Source organism: Indicator indicator, chromosome 18 (genome assembly GCF_027791375.1).
Source record: "Indicator indicator isolate 239-I01 chromosome 18, UM_Iind_1.1, whole genome shotgun sequence".
NCBI lineage: Eukaryota > Metazoa > Chordata > Aves > Piciformes > Indicatoridae > Indicator > Indicator indicator.
In genome coordinates, this window is record NC_072027.1 from 8,662,179 (window position 1) to 8,680,627 (window position 18,449).

The 18,449-nt window shown below is 50.6% G+C and overlaps 1 protein-coding gene across 1 annotated transcript in view; it reads right to left on the reverse strand.

Annotated features, from left to right (window-relative positions):
- Positions 1–809: 809 nt before the first annotated feature.
- STK10 (serine/threonine kinase 10) overlaps positions 810–18,449 on the reverse strand; it is a 46,840-nt gene continuing 29,200 nt past the window's right edge. The window contains exons 4-19 of the mRNA XM_054389118.1: positions 16,376–16,525; positions 14,944–15,016; positions 14,021–14,215; positions 12,874–12,955; positions 11,669–11,803; positions 10,377–10,910; positions 7,576–7,706; positions 5,539–5,662; positions 3,733–3,912; positions 3,402–3,494; positions 3,110–3,239; positions 2,596–2,720; positions 1,859–2,047; positions 1,440–1,565; positions 1,060–1,173; positions 810–950 (exon numbers count right to left, since the gene is read on the reverse strand). Of these exons, the coding sequence (XP_054245093.1) occupies positions 810–950; positions 1,060–1,173; positions 1,440–1,565; positions 1,859–2,047; positions 2,596–2,720; positions 3,110–3,239; positions 3,402–3,494; positions 3,733–3,912; positions 5,539–5,662; positions 7,576–7,706; positions 10,377–10,910; positions 11,669–11,803; positions 12,874–12,955; positions 14,021–14,215; positions 14,944–15,016; positions 16,376–16,525 (2,522 nt within the window). The remainder of the gene's footprint in view (positions 951–1,059; positions 1,174–1,439; positions 1,566–1,858; positions 2,048–2,595; positions 2,721–3,109; positions 3,240–3,401; positions 3,495–3,732; positions 3,913–5,538; positions 5,663–7,575; positions 7,707–10,376; positions 10,911–11,668; positions 11,804–12,873; positions 12,956–14,020; positions 14,216–14,943; positions 15,017–16,375; positions 16,526–18,449) is intronic.

The following is an 18,449-nucleotide window of genomic DNA, read 5'->3' on the forward strand; positions in this document are numbered from 1 at the left end:
ACAAACCTCAACCTCTCCCTCTGCACATCTGCTTCTCCAAGAGAATAAAGCCTGCATGCAGCCAGATGAACAGTTTAATTATCCCATAGTCCTGCCCATGATAAGATAATCTTAGCTAGGTGCCAGAGGGACTGACAGCAATCATGGCAAATGAAGAAGCAGAAGCATCTTTGGAAGGACATGCTGCCAGTCCTCTTTCTGCATAGCCTGTGTGGGAAGGAAGAGAAAAGAAAAACCCCAACCCTCCCTCCTCAAAGGCAGGAAACATCCAAATCACTGTCTCTCCCTTGAGCAAAGTAGGGCCACAGCAGACAGAAATAAATTTAAGTGTTGTGGGGCACAGGGCTGAGTTCAGCCCAAGACAATGCCACAGCTGCTCTGCCCCAGCCTAGTCCTTACAGAGGACCAGAGCCTTACAGAAGCTGAAAACCCCTGCACAGGGGGCAGGAGCCATCACCTGTTTCTCCTGCTCAGAGAGGTTATTGCTTCAGTCTGAGCTGACAAGCCCAGTGAGCACCAGGCCCACATGAGAGGTGATGTGATCAGCTAACAGTGCAAGTACTAAGGCAGAAAGGGTCCTGCCTGGCTTCCCAGCCTGGAGCTGTGCTGAGCAGGCCAGCTCCTGGAAAAGCCACCAAAACTTCTGACCAGTGTCCCCCAGTGCAGGACAGAGGTCCTGCTTATCCCAGACAGAGCGAGGGGACAGGAGGGTGCTGTTGTAAGAGGCTGCCAAGAGGATCTACCAAGTCCCACTTGCAGCCCAGGAGGACACAGCAAGTACCAGCTGGTGGCCTGCCAGCTGCAGGGTGTTACAAACTCTCTGCAGAGCTGAACGGAACAAACTTGGCGTGTTTAGTGGGGGATGCTGGCATCTGTCCATCTGCCTCCTCACTCAGCTTGAAGAACATCTCCTGCTCACGCTTCTTCTGGTTCAGCTCATCCTCCAGGGCCTTAAGTAGAAGGGAAGACAGACAAGAGTTGCGTTTGAGATTGCAGTCAAGCCAGATTGTCCTCCAACCAGCCAAGCAGGACACCCTGCACACACCAAGGAGGCACTACCTTCTTCCGTGGCCTCAGCTTGTCTCGCCACTCCTTCATGTGCTGGTTGTGATTCTCATCCAAGGACTTAAGCTTCTGGGTCTCATGCTCAATCAAGAGGTGACACTTTTCATTCTATACACAAATCACAAAACAGGACACTCGTTAAGCAGCTGGAACTGTAAATCCAGTGGTCAAACAGGACTTGCATGAGCTGATGGAGCGTAAGCTCCAAGGCATGTTTAGACATGGCCATAGAAACCTCTCAAGGCACAGCAAGGGGACATCAGGTTTAGTTCACTGACAGTCCCCTGCAGCCACTTCTTACAAACATGCTCCCTGTGCTGGAGCAGAAACAGCACACAGGCAGCTATGAGAGACTGAGCCACAAGGAGGGGTACCTGCAGCTGCTGGAGCTCATTTGTGTTGCTCTCACACTGGGCCTGCATGTCCTTCATCTGCGTCTCATGCTTCTGCTGCTGGTGCAGCCGTTCTGCTTTTTGCCTCTTCTCTTCCTGCTGTGCAAACTGGAAGAGAGAAAAGCAAGTGCCCGTGTAGGCAGCATTGCTCTGGTCTCTGAAGCTGGTTAAGAGACTGGCCAGCTTGCACTGTTATATAGGACAGAAACAAAGAGAAGCCCCAAGGATGCTTCCCAACACTAGTCCCAATGGAAGCAGCTCCTGATGCCACAAAAGACAAAGACCTCTGTTACGGCTTAGAAACTTGGGAACAGTTGCCTTTTTCTGACTTCCCTTATGTCTGGTAGGCCAGCAAAGTAATTCCCCCTCAAGCAAGCCCAGCATCAGCCCTGGTGCAAGACCTGTTTTATCTTCTCGCGCTGCTCGGCCGGGCTCCCGCTGGAGTGGATGTGGAGGCTCTTCTTGTACATGGCCATGCGTGTCTTGCCTTCGCTCCGCTGGATTTTGGGCAGCCGAGCTCGCTCCTGCTGCTGCCGAACCCTCAGCTGCTCCAGCATGCGCTGGTTGTACCGCTGCATTTGCTCCCTCTCCTGCAAAGGCAGAGGGACAGGTGTCAGAGGAGGAGGGACACCTTGGGCCAGCAAGAACATGCTGAGACCAAAAGAGTTGGAGAGTTGCATGGAGATGGCTGGTGATGGACAGCTCCCAGGGACAAGAGCTGACAGCAGCTGTGAAACTGAACATGTTGTGAAGGCACTTTCCACCTAATCTAGTGTGAGGTGTCCCTGCCCTTCGCAAGGGGTTGGAACTAGATGATCCTTGAGGTTCCTTCCAGCCCTGACAATTCTGTGATTCTAGTAGGAAGCAGAAAAGATTTTGAGATAGGCCAGCCTTCATTTGTTGCTCTGGGAATCCACTATCCCATGTACTGGAGAGGGATAGATTTCTAAAAAAGTCCCCAAATTTCACAACTGCTTCTTCTATGTCAAATGCAAACAGCACAAAATGCATGCCCCAAGTAGGCTGACATGAGCATTATTCTGGTCCCTTTTCACTAATAATGACCAAGTGCCTTCACTCCTAACCCACCTAAAGCCTGCAAAGGAAAATTCCCTTCACCCTGCTGATAAAGCTTCACCTTCTCGTGCTTCCGGAGCAACTCATGCCTCTGGAGGAAGTACTGGTCCTTTAGCTGCTGCTTGATGAGCTGGTGTTTCTCCTGTTGCTGATGCTCTTCAAGATCCCAGATGCATGCCTCCCGGTCTGAGAAAGAAAGATAGGTCAAGAGACAATCCACCTCGATCCCCTCACTTGGCCACACTGCAGGAGCAGTGCAGCAGATGTGTAATGTAAGGTGTTCGATCATTCACCTCCTGTTTTCCAAGAGCAATTGGTTGCAAACCATATTAGAGAATTATGTCTTGCACTCATGAACCCTAACTGGTTTGTATTTGTCAAGCCCTTTGAAGATTAAAGTGCTAAGTATTATTATTGCTAAACATTTAGACAGGATCTAGCAAGGCTATTTTTTCTAAATTCTATCCTGCCAGCTTGCAACTCTGCCACAGCATCTGTTGTGTGGGAAGAGCCAGCGTTGGATAAACCCTTTGCTGCAGGGTTTGCTTTCCTCCTTTGTAGCCTTTGCCACCCACCTCTCATGAGCTGCTGTTTTTTGTTCAGGCACTCGCGTTCCTTGTCACAGATTTCTTTTTTGTTCTGGGCAGTTATATTCTTCATGGCCAGCTCCAGGTCCTCCTTCTGCTTGGCCAAAAACTCCTGTTCCTGGAAGGAAACAGCGATACCACCATGAACCCTCCTTCTGCTTCAACCTGAAAAGCATCTGCTGGTGCTTGAGTAGCTACCAGTCCCTCGAAAAGGAAGGATGCTTTTGCCTACTACACACTTCTCAGTCTGGGAGCTGTGGCAATCTTCTCCCAGCCTTACCATGGTTTGTTTTTTCTGGGCGAAGTCATCCATCTTCGCCTTCATGTTCCCTTTGCGCTGCTGCCGTGGCAGCTTCTCGACTTCATTCTTCACCTTTTGGAAGTGAAATGAGATTTATCAGCAGGCAACTTCAGACCAAGAACAACCCCATGAAATGCTGCAGCAGAGCTGGACCCCAGGAGGCACCCAAATACACTAAAGGAAAGCAAAAGCTTCCTGCTAAAACATCAACTGCTTCCCTCTTGAGTTCTGCTATGGAGAAATGCTGAATCTCTCCTGGAAGAAACAGATGCAGAGAACCAGTTTTCCTCCATCCTATCCCCATCTTTACCTCCTTCTTCATCTGCTTCAGCTGCTCCAGGAATTTGGCGTGGTCCCGCTCCTGCTCCAGGCGGATGCGCTTGGCCTCCTCCCGCCGGCGCAGGGCGTGATCTTGTTCCATCTTCTCAATCTGCTGCTTCTGCTGCCGTTCCAGGTTTTCCAGTTCAGTGTCATAGAACTTCTTTTTTGTCTGTACAAAAAGGGAACAGAGGTCAACCTCAGCCTCCTCTCTGCTTCATTTCCCTCCAAAGGTTTTTACAAAAGAAGAGAAAGGGAAAAAAAAAAGAAAGAAAAGAAAAAGGTAAGAAAAATAAGTAGATGGTTGTCCCTGCATGGACTGAGCCTCTTTAAAACACGCAGAGGAGAGAAATTTCCAAGAAACACACAAGGCACACACAGGGCAGAGTCAGCTCTAGTATGAGCAACAGGCATTCTTGAACTTCAATGCACTTCAAGCTTTTCTCCCCCTTACATCCTGATCTGCACCATCCCACTGGAACCCATAGTTCTGGGCAAGTATTAGCAGATAGTGAAGTTCAAGCCTGAGAGAAAGCTCCACAGACACAGTGTCCTTGTGGCAAACCTCCCCCTCCTTGTGAGCTGCAGGGATGGAGCACCCAGGTGTCAGCCACATTGGTTGCAGACTGCCCCAGGGAAAGGGCAAAGGAAGCAGGTTTGGGGTTTTTGCAGGTCACACTCTACAGTGAAGAGGTCTCATAAATGAGAAGTGACTTGTGAAGACAGAAATTGACAGACACAGACTGTAGAAACACAACAGAGCCCAGGCAGGAACCATAGCTCCCTGCCTGCTGCAAGGAAGGGGATGAGGCTGCCAGGCACACATGCTAGGTGAATTAATAAAGCAGTATTTATAAGATGGCTCATGAAAGCTTTAAAGGGATTTATCTACAAAATTACTTTACTTCAATAGAAGCTGCCCATGGAGGGACTAAGTATGTAAGCCCAGTTTATCTTTATTCAGTTTGCACTCAAAGACTTGCCAGATTTCCTGCTGTCACACACTGGCCACATTGCTTTCCTATTTAAAGAGGATTTTTTGTGAAGTACAACAGCACTGTGAACTGTTTCTCACAGCAGCTGTGAATAAATACACAAACAAAAGATGGCTGAAGAGGGAAAGCCCAGAACAACCCTTCCTTTGCTACAACCTGCTGGGTAGTGGCAGCCAGTGCTTCCCAGGGTGCAGTCTGCTTAGTGCCCATAAAAGCCTCTGTCCCCCACAAACACATCATAGAATGGTAGAGGTTGGATGTGACCTCCAGAGATCATTGGGTCCACCCCCGCTGCCAAAGCAGGGGAATCACCTAAGGCAGACCACACAAGAACATGCCTAGGCAGGTTTTGAAAGCCTCCAGAGAAGGAGACTCCACAACCTCTCTGGGCAGCCTGCTCCAAGGCTCCAGCAAGCTCACAGGAAAGAAAGCTCGTGTCAAGATAGAAGTTCCTGTGTTCCAGTTTGTGTTGGGTGCCCTTCATCCTATCACAAGGCACCACTGAAAAGAGATTGGCCCCTTCTTTTTGACACCCACCCTTCAGATAATTGTAAACATGAATAGGATCCTGTCTCAGCCTTCTGAGACAGTTTTCTCTCAGCCTTTCCTCCCAGGACAGATGGTAGACTCCCTTAATCATCCTTGTAGCCGTCCCATGCTTCCCATCCCCAAGGGGGTGCTCGGCAGCCCAGGTCCCCCGGCCGTGATGTCCCAGCACTCCTGCAACCCAGAGAGCATCAGCCTGCAGGAGGGTTTGCAGGGCATCCCGAGATGATGCCCAGGAGCTTGCCCTCCCCACGTACTGCCATTTCTTGCTCGAAGCGCCGCAGCATCTGCTCCAGCTGCAGCTGGTGTTTGCTGTTGAGCTGGGCCTGGTTTCGGTGCTCCTCCTTCTGAAGGAGACGCAGCTCCCGCAGCTCCTGGCGCCTGCAGAGGGTTAAAATGGAGGGGAGAAAAGTACAGAGTGAGACAAGTTCAGAGGCAGGTGCCTGAGCAGAGATGGCAGAATCAATAACCAGAGCACTTCAGGAGGGAATGAGAGCTGCCCTCCTGTGGTGCCCTGCCACTTGCTGTGAGCACAGGCAGGAGGTAAATGCCAACTGACGGATGTGCTCCTGGGCTCAGCCACCAGAGCACTGCAAGGAAGCAGGATATTAATTATGGTAACAGTTGGAAAACCATCATTTTTCACAGGTAAGGTCTGTTAGCATTCACAGCTTCTCAGACAAGTCCTGTCAAAGCCCCTAAGGGGATTCTGCAGGGACTGCTCCCCCAGCCAGCACCCATTCTGCCACCTGGGTCAGTGCACACTGGTACTCACAACACAGCTCAGGCCAAGCTAGTGCTGCTCTGGCTTGGCCCCTGTGCTCTTCACATGTTCTTGCCCATGCCTGGTTGGCAGAAAGGGCAATTTTCCTAAATTCTGACCTGTCTACCATGACACTACATCACTCCCCTCAACCAGCTTCACATCAAGTAAAAGGCAGCCTGCTCAGATGGTTGCATTTGAGCCTGTTTGATTGCCAGCTCCATCAGCCATGAACGTGGCAATCGCTGATGTACCATGCAAGGGGAAGAGCAGCAGAAGCTTCCCCATGCAGGACCCCACCATGCCCTTGCCTGCTGTGGACTGGCCCTTACACATCAAGCACAGCCCTCTCTGGGGGCCCTCCTGGGAAAAGTGCTTCGGAATGGTTTCTTCTTTCAAAACAAACTCAAGCCCCTTTAAATCAGCTGCTGCAATATGATGTGCTCTCCTCTGATCTTGCCTTCAGATCAATACCAGGGCATGTTCCAAAAAGCCAGGAACAAGCCCCTTAAGTGCAAATCCAGATGCCAGGAGAGCATAGCTTCAGAGGACTAACCACTTCTCCCAAGAGGTGTTAAGGGACTTGAAGCTTCCTAACCCAAGCCCCTATTTCTCTTCCCCCACCTTGCAGATGGAGCAGGCACTACTTAAAAATTAAAAAGGAGCCACCACAGCTGAGAGTGCACCAGGGAAAAAGAAATTGTGTCTGGAAATTTGCTGTACATGTGTATGCATGCACCCCAGGTTTTATTTGGGTTATGTGCACTTCTCACACAAAAACGAGTAGCTAATGAGCTGTATATACCTGATATTAGGGCTTAGGAGTATGCCACAGGGACACACAGTATTTGGGACATTATATTCTCAGTGGGCCCCTCAGAGCAGCACAAATGAGCCCAGGCATCAAGCAAAACAATTTATATTTTAATTATTTTAAGTGTCTTTTAATTTCAGTGCTGCTACTGATAGTAAGGGAGCTAGAAGCAGCATTTTCTCTTCCTGAGAATGGGTCAGGGAGATATGAAAGCTGTAAGGTCTACAAAAGAGTCATAAAGGCTTAAGCAGGGAGGGTTCACCCATGAATATTAAGTGATGCTCAAGGACTTCACAATTCCCTTGGCCTTTCTGTTAATGAAGTCTGAGGAGATACAAGAACAAAAGGAAGATTTCTGTGCGTATTTTCATTGAGCCAGCACATCTACAGCCCTGGAGACACAATCAGTCATCCCAGAGGACAGAGCTGGCTCCAGCACAAGCTTCCCTCATCACAGCCTTGCTGCATCTTATCCCTGAGATGCATCCCTCATTCCCTGCATGCAAACAGAACTCAGCTTACATGGGTACAGCAAACCCTCTGCCAGCCAAGGAAAGGCTAAAGGAAGTGATGCCCACACTGGATAGTTGTCCTGTCCAAGTGGGACCAAGACAGATACGAAGAAGACTTTAGGTCACCTCTGGATTTGCTTGTGGAGGAGAAAATCCTGCCCTGCCCTGGCAACTTGCCCTCTGTCCATCCCAGTGAGCCACTTGCCTGAGAAATCTCATCTCTTCATCCTTCTTCTCATCCTCACTGATGATCTTGGAGGTGGTGACGCTGACCTCTACTCCATCCACCACAAACTTGCGGGTGCGCTTCAGCGTCTTCTTGTGCATCTGGGAATCCTGAGTTGGGCAGGGCAAGAAAGGAGGAGGCCATGAAGCAGCTCCCTAGCTTGTTGCATGGGGTGTTACAGCTGGAAGCCTCAGAGCAATTTTTGATGTTGTTGCTAATGAGCAACATAAGCAAGGAAACCAGACCGAGCAAAAATCACCAGCAGATTTGGAGCCACTCAAGCCAGCTGCCTTGCTGCCATGCCAGAGTACAGTGGCATTGCCACCCTGCAAAAACCTGACTTGGAGGAGAGCCAACCCACCACCTGAAGACCCTTCCTCGCTACGTCTAACTAGAGCAAAGACTGATGAGGGATGCTAGGACACCCTGAATGTCTGAAGAATCCACACAGGAAGCAGCTTGGAATAGTCCCATTTAAGGCTCCTGAACCATCTGACCCACAGGTACCCACAGACACATCCCTGCTGGTGCAAGGCAGGCAAGGCTCCTGCTTCAGGCTGGGACTGCAGATGGAGCCACACGGAAACAAGCTGGCTCAAAGGCTCAGCAGGTCAGCATCCCCCTAGCAGGGTCAGCAGCCTAAGCCTGGCTGAAGGACTGCATTCAGGGACTCTACTTCTTTGGCAAAGAGAAGAAAAAAAAATAAGTTAATGAACAACACTTGAATCATACAGCCCTAGAGGGCAAGCACAGTGGTGTAAGGAGCAAAGGCTCCCACTCATGTCCTCTTGCTCTTACAGTGATGACCATTACAGGCACAGAAAATGGCAGAAGCACTTAATGCAAACCTGCAAGGCCCAAAGCAAGCTCCTGGAGAGCTCAGGTCACGAAGGCTCTTCCTGCCCCAAACTGAACGAAAACAGCTGGCTAAAACTCCTGCATTTTCCAAAAGAGAAAATGCCAACATACAGATGTCTGTGCCAGCCCCTGTACCCATCAACACCAAAAAGATAAGCAACTGGAAATGGTCTAGTAATGAAAGAGTTACCTTAACTTTGCAGTTTAGCCTGTGATAAAAAGCACATAATAGTTAATGTTTACAACCAGAAATGGTTTAACTCTTTGCTGCTCCTTCTCTTGCTGCAACCTGCCTGGCAGGCTGCACACAAAACCCAGCAGCACCAGGAACATGAGCAAGGGCAGAAACAGGGGAGTTTAATCCCATGAAGCTAAGGCTGGACAAGGAGCCTGGGTGAGAAGGGAGAAGTGCAATCTGCTACCCTGTGCCCGTGTACCCTGTGCAAACCACAGGCATCTTTCTCAGGGCCCTCCAGCAGCATCACTCCTGGAGAACAGCTCTCTGCTTGAATGTCTTGCTCAGAGAAATGCCACTTAGTTTGTTTGGAGCATTATCTCTAGTGGGGCGAATTCAAGCTGAGATCTAACATCACCATCTCTCTAAGACCTATTCCTCTAAACCGCAAACAACTCCTTTCCCCTTCCAGGGCACCAGCTAGAGAGAGCAATTACACCTGTGGCATCGTATCCACCTTTGGCTGGCCTCAGAGAGACCAGGTGTCAGGGGAAAGGCAGTGAGGAGGAGGGAATTGCTATGCAAGAACATCACACTTCCCTCACTAGAGATCCATGCTGAATGGGGGCTCCTGTGGGGAATGCTGGCTCATGCTCACAGAAGGAGACAGAAGGGGAGGAAAATTTTGCTGAGAATGGGTTTTGGGCACGTTTCTGTGCAGGGAAGCTATCACTCATGCAGGCAACTGGATAAAGATCTTGTGTAACACATTACTCTGCCCCCTCAAGTTACACATATTTCTTTTTCTGAAACTCAGCAAATATCATTCCAGTTACTTTGCCTCCTCCTCTGAGCCATGCTGACCTGGCCAGCTCTGGCTCACAAGCATTTCCAGCCTCCAGAAAGCTTTAGTAAAAGCCAAGGAGCCTGGGAGGTCTCTGTGCATGTCACTGCTGACACAAACCAGGCTAGATCTATGGCAGGTTGGAAAAACAGAGAGGCACCAACTCAAATAAGCTTTCTCCTGGGGCTGGTTTTCTAGGAAAGAGCAGGCGCAGAGTGATGGGCAACAGATAAAGTTTAGGAAAACACGTTTTGAGTTTCATACTTGGTCCTTGCTCTGACTGTGTATGACAAGTCAGATGAGTGGCACGGTTACTTCATGCTTCTCAGGAATCCAAAAATAGCTACAAAACATCACACTTTCAGTAAATTTCAGTGTTCTGGGACAGAAGACGCATGTACCTGCAGCAGCTCCACCAAGAGCTTCTCCTTCACTTGAGGGCATGCCATGTGCCCATGGTGCAGCTCTAGGACAGGTGTCCCAGAGATGGGGAAAACAAACTGTTGAAGGCTTTGCCTAGATATGGCCTTCCTCCTGCCTTGCTGGTCCTGTATCTATTTGTAGACTCCAAGCCTGGATGCCCACATTGCAAATGCTGCACCCAGCCTTTTCAGTTTTCTCACCAAATAGCACTGGGGGAGGGGGCACCTGGGTGGTCTTTAGCAGACTAGGAACAACTCATTTTCTCCTCCTGTGGATAGAGATCATGTCCATCTAAAGCCTATCATGCTGTTTACTCAGGAACAAGTTTAAGGGGCTAGGGCTGAAGCGTGCAAGGGCACAGCTTCCCAAGGAAGGGGTCTGAATTTCAGGGACTTGGCTAAAAAGGGAAACAAGCCTCAGCACTTGTTAACAGGGGGCTGCTGCCCTTCCTTCTCCACACCCTCTGCCCACCACTCTCACCTTCAGGGAGATGGAGCCACTCTCTCTGTTGAGGGACAAGTCAGCAGACAGGGAGATGGTGAGGTCCATGCTTTCAGAGGCTGAGGTGCTGCCAGAATCTGAGCCCTCTTTGGACTGGCTGCCAGGGAATGAAGCTGAGGGATCCAAGCTCCCATTGGGAAGCTTGTCCTCCACGAAGTTTTCCAGGTGGCTGCTCTCTGGTCGTTCCCCGATGCTCTTCCGCTCTTTGCTGCCTGGCCTGGGCTGCTTGTCCCCTTCTGTTGCATCACCCAGCTGTCCAGGCTGTGAGATGAGGTCTGGCTTGCCCTGGGTGGCTGAGCTGGCAAAGGTTTTTGTGGAGTGCTTGCTCTCTGGTTTGGCATTGTCACTGTTTATCGCATCATCTGAGACTTTATTGCTCTGTCCAGCTGCGGTCTCCTTGCCAGTCCCCACAGACCCATTCACTGCCTTGGGCAAGGAAGAGTCCAGAGGCTTCTCCCCATCAAAACTCAGCTGGCTTGCCTCAGAGGGGTCCCGCTTGTGCTTACCAGGGGGCTGGAAAGACAGTGAAAGGAAGGTAGGTGTCGAGTGTTGCACCATTGCTTTAACAACTGCAAGAGCTGCAAGTCCTCATGATTCAGAGCAAAGTCACTCAAAGATGAAAGGGACTAGAAGGAAATCTTCCCTTTTAGGATACCTGCCCTGGGATACTTCACATACTTCTTTTTTCCAGGTTTGTGGTCCCAAGGACTATGGACACTGGAGGGAAACAGCACAGTGGGAAAGCTCCAGAACCTGCACATTCTTAAAAGGCAGCCTAGGAGCTGGTGTATCAAACACCTTTTCACTTGGCTAACTCCACCATGGATTAATCATTGTCCTTTGCTACAGATGAGGGAGGGCAAGGCATGTTCCCCAGCAAAGCTGCCCACGCAGCCTTCAAAGAGCCCAGCTGAAAGGCAGATTTGCCAAGCTCCCTTGTAGGGCTGATGGTGCCTCACCTCTGCACCACGTGCTGCTGGTGTTGCTTCCACTCCAGCTTCTCCTGTATCAGGGCCTACTTTCCCTCCCACTTTTTTTTTTTTTAAACACTTTTTTTGCAAGCTTCTCCCACAAGTGGGTGGCTGGGCCACCTGCTGGCACCATTGTTTCTCTATGCTGTTGGCAGCCACTGAAAATTGGCCACTCCCTGGCCAAGCAACTGCTTCCCCCTCCACCTGAGGGGGCCCAGAATAGCTGTGGACCAGCTTTTTGGAGCCTAGAAAAGTTGTTTAGCTGCACAAACTTGCTAGCACAGGGCCAGGAGCACTCACTGAGGCAGACTCTGATGAGTCATCTTCTTCTGCTTCATCCCGACTGTCCTCGATCTCCTCCATCACCTCAGCCTTGGCCTCGGCCACCAGCTCACGCAGGGCCCTGTTGCTGGTCACCTTGCTGACAAAGGGATGCTGAAAAGCCAAGCACAATGCACATGCATGAGGTGGGGAAAAAGAAAAATGGATCTTGCAAGCCTGCTGCTGAGCAAGTGCACAAGGATGGCTATGGCAAGGACCTCGGGACACAGCTCTTGCCAATGTCACCAGGCTTAAGCCCCCAGATGAATTTACACATACATGCTGCATGGATAAGGGAGAACAACAGAGAATAGGATGCTGAGGTTCAGAGAACTCTGCACACAGATGCTTGAAGTGTGGTGCTCTGCAAAATTGCTGTATTTCAAAACTCCCCAGACAAAAGCACCAGCTGCATTTAAACAAGGACCTCTTGCTGCAGAGATGTCCCTTCTCACCACTGGCAGGCTGAGCTCCAGGGTGCAGGTCTGAGCCAGCTGAGCGCCACCAGGAGCAGGGCAAGAGCCAATCTGCAGGATCCCTGGGTGCCAGCAGCCCCTGGGGAAAGGTTTAATTGGAACTGGGCTTGAATCTCTCTCTGAGTACACACAGAAGAGTGTTTGTGCTGAGCTTCAGCTGAAGGCTGGGGAGTCCCTGGGGTTGCAGAGACTGTCACAGCTTCCTGACGCTGACTCCAGCGCAGGACAGGAAATGTGCAGCCAGCATGCAGCCAGCCTGCCAGCACTGCACTGTGCCAGTGTCTGCACTCAGTGGGGAAAAGCATTTTCCAGGCTTTTGCTGTTAATTTGGAAAGGGACAGGAGGAAGAGAGTGGAATTTAAATCTGGGATAACCAGGTATAATCCAAGCTGACTGCCACGTGGGCATTTTTAGACAATGGGAGTGATTTCTGTTACAGCTGGTGTCTATCAGGGTTCTGTGGTTTGCTCCAAGGGGAAAAGCATTGCTGTTCCTTTTGGGAGCATTGTAGCAGCTGAAGGGTACTATGGACTTCCTGAACAAGACGAAGATCATCTGAACCCAGTATAGGGGCCATCGACACTTCCTCTCCAGCCCTCACTTAAGGGGAATCAGGCTGTACAGACACGGTGGGCTCAGGCACTCGCAGACCCAGGCAGACACTGCCACCAGCTGCAGATGCAGACCAGAGCTGGTGCTGACCCCTACCTCCAGCAGCTGGGCAGCACTGGGACGGGTCTCTGGGTTCTTGTCCAGCGCTGTTTTCAGGAAATCTCTGAACTCCAGGGACCTTAAAAAACAGTTGTTGGTGAGAAGCCCAGAAGGGGGAAAGGCCTCCGACGCCACAGAAGTCTGCTTGATCCCTTTGCAGGTTGCATCCCAGTTTGCCGCTGGCCATAATCACTGTTTCACTGCCAGCACGAGAATCCCTCTGCTCAGTTCTGTTTATTTGTAGGAGGATCAGCAGTGTGACCAAGTGAGACACCAGATTTTGCCTTATCTGTGATGGCAACAGACTGAACACCAGCCACTGGAACCCAGGGCTAAGGTAGAGAGGTAGGAGAGGACAACAGCAGTTACCCTCTGAATGGAGTCCATGGGTGGAACTGCTTGTGGGCAAGGATTCTCCAATGCCCACCCCCACAGTCACGGTGTGAAAGGATGGCTGTGAAGACCAGGAACCCCATAGGAGGGCACCCTCAGCCTGCAAAGTGCAGCTCAGATACAGAGCACGTCCCTGATCCAGTTCTGGCTTCTGAGCTGCTCCAGGGAAAGTGTTCCCAATCCTGCCTGCTGGGTTTGACCAGCAGACTCCAGGCTACTACTTGAACAACTTTAACAATGCTTGTGGCTCCAGGACTCTGCTAGCAACTTGCTATTGGCTATTGTGCAGTAGGTTTTATCATGATTAAAAAAAATAGTTGATAAAAAAAAAAAAATCAACTGATTGGACTTTTTTTAAATGCAGAAGAGGCTTTCCAGACTCCAGGAAAGAAATTCTGGAGCTCTTGGCTCCAGGTTTAGAGGGAAATTTGCCTTTTATACAAATCAGGATGTTTTAAAAGACAGCCAGAGGATTGCCCAGACTTCAACAGGGCTGTGGGTGGGCACAAGGTCTCCCCACCCTGTGCTGCCTGCACCCTATCAGCCAGCACAGTCATAGCACAGGAGAGCTGAGCAACCTGCCCTCAGCCAGTAGTACCCTTGGGGTCTCCAGCACACACCTGGCTCTTGAATACAGCTGAAATCCTGTACTGGGTTCTCCAATTCAACAATATTGCTAGAAAAGACTAATTTTTCTCTCTTGAACAGTGTAAGTTGGGAAGCACTTCCTTTGCTGCCCCAAACCCCTCACCATTTGGAAGGGCAGCTGAGAGTGGGGGGGTCAGACTTGGCGATCTTCAGCAGGACTCTCATGGGGTTGAGCTCATGATGGGGGGGCTCGATCTGGGCCATTTCAATCAGAGTGATTCCCAGGGACCAGATGTCCGCCTTGTAGTCATACGGAGTGTCCTTCATGGTCTCACACATCACCACCTCTGGGGCCATCCTGCAAGGGGCAGAGCAAGGAGTAGGGATGGGGAGGGCTGACACCACTGCCACACAACGTGACCCACACAGCAGCAATCAAATGCTTTAAATCATCCACAGCATTGAATAAACCCCATCCTTTCCTCCTAGCTCCAGGTTTCAGGAGAAGCAGCATCTTTTCTGAGGGGTCCAACCCCCTCCCTCTTCCACAGACCAGCCAAGACAGCCCAGGCAGGCTGTGGAAACCCCCAGGCCATTGACATCTGGCACAGATGTTGCTTCAGACAATAAATTAATCCTTGCCGATCCTGTTCCTTCAGCAAGTTGAGTGATTTAGAGATTGTGTGTCTGGAGTGAGGAGTTGTTCCCATGTGCTTGGAGTTGCTTCAAAGCCCACTCTATCCCCCAGGGTGGGGGGAGTGGGAAGAGCACACATGCAAGCACACGTGTCCCTTGCTCCTCCGAGCTTGGAGCAGGGTGATCCCTCCACTGGCTCAGGGCACCCTGACACCAGGCAATGCTCCTGCACCACTGAGTCTCCTCAGAGCTCCCTTCAAGCAAGGGAAACCCCTGCACATGGGGCACTGGCCACGGCTCGTTGTTAAAGTCCTCCCACCCATGCTAGGTAAGGCACTAGGGCCCAACACATCCCGAAGGCTGTCAGCTTCCCATTCCTGAGGGAGCCTGATTTTCAGAAGAGCAGAGCTCCTCATGACCCTGAGATTTCTTAGCAAGCAGGTTACACACCAGTACGGGGTCCCAATGAAGGAGTCTCGCTTCTGCAAGGTTTTCATGTTTTTGGCAGACACTCCAAAGTCAGCTGCAAAGAGCAGTAACATTAGATGCCACAGGAAAACTGAAAGACCCTTCTGAATTAGCACACTTGGCTGAAATGCAGACTTAAAAGCAAACACACATTTAAGGCAAAAAGATGGCAAAATTTGCTGTTTACTCTGAACTGAGCATCAGAAATTAAATTTGCTTTTGGGTACATAACCACCAGAGACCTTCCCCTCTCATGTTCTGTAAGACAGGGGATTAACAAAGCCATCCCTACTGTAATCCAAACCCTACACATCTAGAGAGAAGTCAAAATCTTTTCCACAAACAAACAAAAGCAGATTAGTAGCAGATTACTTTGGGGACTGCTATTTCATAGCAGAATGTGCCATTTTACACCAAAAAACCCAAAGTGCTGTTACATTTCATCTCTTCCCTTCAGTCCCATGCACAGCAGTTATACTGCATGGTATCGTTCTCTGGTTTTGTCCCTTCTACAGAGTGCTGCTGAAGTCAACCCAAGCAAAATCAATTTGGTGAGACCTGCAGAGAGTACTGAGCCTACTCCAGGTCAGTCTGCTCTCCAAGATGGTCCTGATGACCTCTGGAGGAGCTGCTATTCATCTGCACCCTTGGCCCAAGCTAGCAGAGTGTTTTTACGCTGGAGTACAACCCATGGTCACAGGAAGGTTTCACTCTTCCCAGGCTGGCTGGTCTCCACCAGCACCCACAGACAAATCCTAAGAACACCTCACAGTTGCTGGCACCCCTTGTCAGAGTCCACAAGGACATTTGTACCTTTCTGACCCATCCCTACAGAAAAAGCTACCTTCTCATCCCCCAGCAGGTAGCTGGATGCCAATTTAACCCAAGTTCACAGTTAGTTGGCAAAGCAATTCTTTGGCAAAACTTTCCCTGTCACCACCAGACCTGCTCTGGAGATAAGACAAATTCTCCCAGCTCTGCCACCTGGCACCCTGCACAGGATGCTCAACAGGCCCAAAAGCACAAAAAGTTCCAAGGGGGATTAAACAAAATCATAAAAGTCAGTCAAGGGCCTGAACATGGCTGTGGCTTGAGGGGTCTTGGTGCCTAGCTGGGAGCTAAGCACAGCACACAGCTCAGTGGTAGATTTGGGCTCCCAGGAAACAATATGAAGTTTATCCCCACCTTCTCCTGCCTGAGCTCATCAGCCAGCAGACAAGCAGCTGATGTCCCATAGGCAGGGCAGAAGGCAGAGAGCATCTCTCAACTGCCTACACTCAGTCACAGCCTAACACTGCAATCCAGCTCCCACTGTCATTGATGTGGTGAGAAATGGTCCTAAGCAGCACCATCGCTCTTGGCTGCTCTCCCAACAAGCTCAGCCAAGCAAACACCTCACACACCCCTGGCTCACCAAGCTTGATGTCCCCATCCTGAGTGAGGAGCACATTGCCTGCCTTCAGGTCACGGTGGATGATCTTTTTGCTGTGCAGGTAACGGAGAGCCTCCAACATCTGGCGGCAAATGACTTGAATCTGAGGTTCAGTCAGGCCCCGGTCCAGCTCTGCAGGGAGGGAAGAGGGAGCTGTTAACCAGGACAGGCATTTGAGCCATGCCTGCTTCCAGCAGGAAGGCACAGGCTACGCAGCAGAGCATTTGCAAACCACTGTCCATGTGTCAAAGCAGTGGGACACCAATGCATGTATCAGCCTGTTGGGGTAATATACTCCCCAAGCCATCACTGAGCACAGTGCTGGCCTGTCTGGAGCTGCTGGTTTATAGCCCCCTCCAGGAAGGCAGGGCTGAGGCACCTGGCCCAGGAACAGCAGATGAGGGGGATGAGGAAGGGTGGCCAGGCACGCCCATGATGGGGACTGAACTGCAAGTTCCCTGCTGATTCGTGAAACAGGTCCTTGCAGGCAGGGCTCACCCATGGTGAGGATGATGCTGCAGAGAGGAGGGAGCTGAACTTGGCTGCAGGAGGCAGCAGGGTCAAACACAGGTGTGAACACATGGCAGTTCCATTTGCAGCTGTGTTCTCATCCCCCAGAGAGCTACTCGTGACATGGAGATGCAGTGTAACCCCCTGAACATCATCAGGGACTCACCACTTCCTAAAGCAACAATCAATAAAGTGTTCACCAGAGTTATCCCAGCCCACTGCTCTGAGCTGCTTTTTCAAGGAGCATCTGATACCAGCACACCAGATCATACCCTGCTGCCTGTCCCTATTTGTGAAGCTTGTGGGGACATACAACCACTGGTGTGACCTCCCTGTTGAGCTCTGCTCAGCCACTTTCTCTACTTTCCAAGACAAGGGCTCTGCAAACCATCAAGCTTCCAGATGGTTAGCATCGTTGAGCTTCCCTTCTTTCCTCCCTCTGACAGGCCCTTGCAGTGCAAATCCCTCCTCCAGCATAGCTGAGCATGCAGTGGAGCAGACCAAGCCTTAAACAGCTCCAACTGACCAAACTGCATGGCCAGGATGGGGGCTGACAGGCAGCAACTGGGAGAGATTATTGTTCAGAGACAGCATCTTAACCACAGGCTAGGGGATGCTGGGTGAGCTACTTGGGTCCTCCTCTTTCCCATCGAGATCTCCCTTGCTCTGGGGGAAGGCTGATGATTTTTACTCCCCCTGGAGCATCTGGCAAAAGCCAGGTGCAGTGGGACAGAGTTTTATACAGACAGTGTCTAAGTCAAACCTCAGCTGCTGGTGGCAATGGGGAGGTGGAACAGGCAGCGTTTGGCAACTTTGAATTTACTCATGCTGGGAGTACTGCTGAGCTCAGACTCACAGCTCCTCCTGCCCCTCATTTGGGAGGTGACAGCACTACAGCCAGGCCACCTGCTCACGGTTTTCCATGCTCCCCCTTCCCAGGTCCTCCAGAGATTGACTGCCCTGGATGTGGCCCCACAAATCCTCAAGGGGGTTTTCATGTCCCAGGAGACAGGACCCCCTTACTGAGGTTTTCCAGGGGGAAGGCATCATTTCCTCAAGCAATTCAGAAAAGGTACTTCTTCAAGCAGGGATTTGGACCTGCTTTAAAGAAGTTCCCTAAAGGAGGCACAAGTTTTAGGGGCTGACTGAAAGATGACAAGTTTGGGTCCATACTTCTGAAAATAAAAAGAAAGTAAGGTCTTTGGAAATTCCAGAGCTAAAAGGGAGTAATCCCCAGGGAAACACATCTGTGTCCTAGGGGCTCCAGGCAAAAGGACCTGAGAGAGCCACATTCATGTCCAGAGCTGATGTCACCCTCCTTGGGGTCTGTACAGCTCTGGCATGGAGTAGTTGTGGCACCAGCCAGGGCTGTTTAGGGGAACACCCACACACTCCCAGTCTCAATGGTGTTATGTGGAAGGGAGGAGTTAAAAATGGGAAGATTCCTGGAATTACTGCAATCTGCAGTTTATTCACAGATGCTCTGCTGCTACACCAGATGACCAAAGCCATACAGAGAGCTCAGCAAGAAGATCCAGGGAGATTC